Source organism: Sinocyclocheilus grahami, unplaced genomic scaffold (genome assembly GCF_001515645.1).
Source record: "Sinocyclocheilus grahami isolate Dianchi unplaced genomic scaffold, SAMN03320097.WGS_v1.1 scaffold2253.1, whole genome shotgun sequence".
Taxonomy (NCBI): domain Eukaryota; kingdom Metazoa; phylum Chordata; class Actinopteri; order Cypriniformes; family Cyprinidae; genus Sinocyclocheilus; species Sinocyclocheilus grahami.
In genome coordinates, this window is record NW_015507432.1 from 63,950 (window position 1) to 66,449 (window position 2,500).

General features: G+C 41.3%; 1 protein-coding gene across 1 annotated transcript in view; it reads left to right on the top strand.

Moving 5' to 3' along the window:
* The window catches only part of LOC107574492 (short/branched chain specific acyl-CoA dehydrogenase, mitochondrial-like), a 4,041-nt gene extending 2,422 nt beyond the window's left edge, over positions 1 to 1,619 (top strand). Inside the window, exons 4-7 of the mRNA XM_016260945.1 lie at positions 156 to 245; positions 562 to 699; positions 924 to 1,023; positions 1,114 to 1,619. Of these exons, the coding sequence (XP_016116431.1) occupies positions 156 to 245; positions 562 to 699; positions 924 to 1,023; positions 1,114 to 1,190 (405 nt within the window). The 3' untranslated portion in view covers positions 1,191 to 1,619. The remainder of the gene's footprint in view (positions 1 to 155; positions 246 to 561; positions 700 to 923; positions 1,024 to 1,113) is intronic.
* Positions 1,620 to 2,500: the final 881 nt, after the last annotated feature.

A 2,500-nucleotide genomic window follows, 5' to 3' on the forward strand; every position in this document is an offset into this window, starting at 1 on the left:
GTGTTTGTGTGTGTGTGTGTGTGTGTGTGTGTCTGTGTGTGTGTGTGTGTGTGTGTGTGTGTGTGTGTATCTGTGTGTCTGTCTGTGTTTTTGTGTGTGTGTGTGTGTCTGTGTGTCTGTCTGTGTGTTTGTGTGTGTGTGTGTGTGTGTTTCAGATGCTGGGTTTGGCTCAAGGATGTTTCGATCACACGGTTCCTTACACCCGACAGAGGATGCAGTTTGGCAAGCGCATCTTTGATTTCCAGGTATTTCTGCTGTTCAGTGTGTATGTTGTGTTCGGTCTCGTCGAGGTCACGAGTGTGTGTGTGTGTGTGTGTGTGTGTGTGTGTGTGTGTGAAGAAGATTAAACGGTCTCTGGTCGTATCTGGACTCTTGTAGTGACCAGCGGCAGGCCATATGGCGACACTCATAGAGCCGAGACCAGACAGATACATCTATCAGTGAAAATCTCAAAATCAGCCCAAAAAAATGACGGCATGTTGAGATTTGTCAAATACGGCACGTTCAGCCATGTTAATCCAGCACTATGAAAGTACATTCATGTTTATGGGGTTTGAGCAGGGCATGCAGCACCAGATCGCTCACGTGGCCACGCAGCTGGAAGCGGCTCGACTGCTGACCTACAATGCTGCGCGTCTGAAGGAGGCTGGGCGGTCCTTCATTAAAGAGGCCTGCATGGCCAAGTACTTCAGCGCAGAGGTCAGTCCCTCGGTCTCAGCGCTCTCCTGCAAACCGTGCAAGATTCATTAATGCCACGGAGAATGAATAACAAAGATAAGTTACAATTCTGAGTTTATATCTCACAGTTTAGAAAAAAATGTCTGAATTGTCAGATAAAGAGCCGCAAAGTCACCTTTTTAATTTGTATTATTCTGTGGCAGAAACGAGCTGCGATGCTGTTCTGAGATCAGTGTGTGTTTCAGGTGGCGGCTCTGACTACGTCCAAGTGCATCGAGTGGATGGGCGGCGTGGGCTTCACCAAAGACTATCCCATCGAGAAGTACTACAGAGACTGTAAGATTGGTGAGTGAAGCACACGCGTGTGTCATGAAGAAACGCTGCTCTCATCAGAAATAATTTGTTTGATATTAACGCACTGAACCGTTTCTGCAGGAACCATTTATGAGGGAACCACCAACATCCAGCTGAGCACCATGGCCAAGATGATCGACCAGGAATATGACAGATAAACATCTGTGTGTCACATACACCAGACGCATTCATCCAGCTGTCAATAACATAGAAGCTGTAATTTAACACTGATGTAATTTCTCAGCACGAGCATCTTCAGGAATCTCCTCGAGAGTTCACGTCTGTCTGTAACTCCACTGTATTTCACTCTTAATGGATCATTTCTTGTTTCTCTACTTATTTATTTTCTAAGACTGAAATTACATCACAGTATATATGAGTTAAAGTCTTTCCTGACTAGAGTTTTTTCTGAAGTCTTTTCAGTGTTTAGATAAAGCTATCGTTAGACTTGGTTGATGTTCCTGTTACAGTTATTGATTGATCCTGTGCCTTACTGATCACTGACGGCTGAGATCTGTGTTTGTGTTTGTCTCTGAACCTGATGAATAAACATCATGAACTCATGTGTGCTGTCTGGTTTGAGCAGCGCTGGTCTCACCATCCGCTCTGCTGTGAGTTTACTGTACTTTACTGTAAGTCTATGATCATCATCAGAAGCTCAGTGAGTTTCACTCATTACAGCTAATGAAGGAATCCACACAGACCCCAGCACTAGTGAAATTATACAAATAATTAAGCAGAAAGATTTACTGACAAAAAATTATTACTAGTAACAAATAGTAAAAATATTGTTTTTGTCATACTTTAATGTTTATTTCTTTTCCTCCTGATATTTGGTCTGAATGAGCAGCTTGTGGGTTACTGTAACTCGTGACTCGCGGTGCACTGCAGGAGTCTCGTGTTTCTCATCGGTCCTGTAGAAGCTCTGCAGAAACTAACCCTTCCGCGAGTGTCAGTGCGCATGCGCAGTCTCACTCACGCTGCAATAAATAAGGAAATAATATGAACGCGTTCATAAAAACATACATACATCTCTTACATAAATAGATATGTTTTGTAGATCAAATATTATAAATAAGTCATATATTTATAAAACGGGGCCTAGTCTAGTCATATAGGTTAGGGTTAAGGGTTAATCTCAGCTCTGAATTTCAGTCACTACGTTTCCTTTTGTTTTAAACATTTAGATTTTTAAAAAATTAAAAAGGGAGAAAGAAACAGAAAAATATACATATGTTTATTGAATTTTGCCCCCGCAGTAAAGGAGGCTGAGAAACTGAAGCCAGATTGGAGCTGAAATATTGAACTGTTCTGAAAACAATAACAATCAGTCCAAGTGTCGTCATTTTCTTATTTATGCACTTTATTAATTTGCAATACATGTCGTCACCATTTAGAGTTTTAATAGCCTATTATCAGCAACATTATTATTATTATTATTATATTTTTGGGGATGAACTAAGTATTG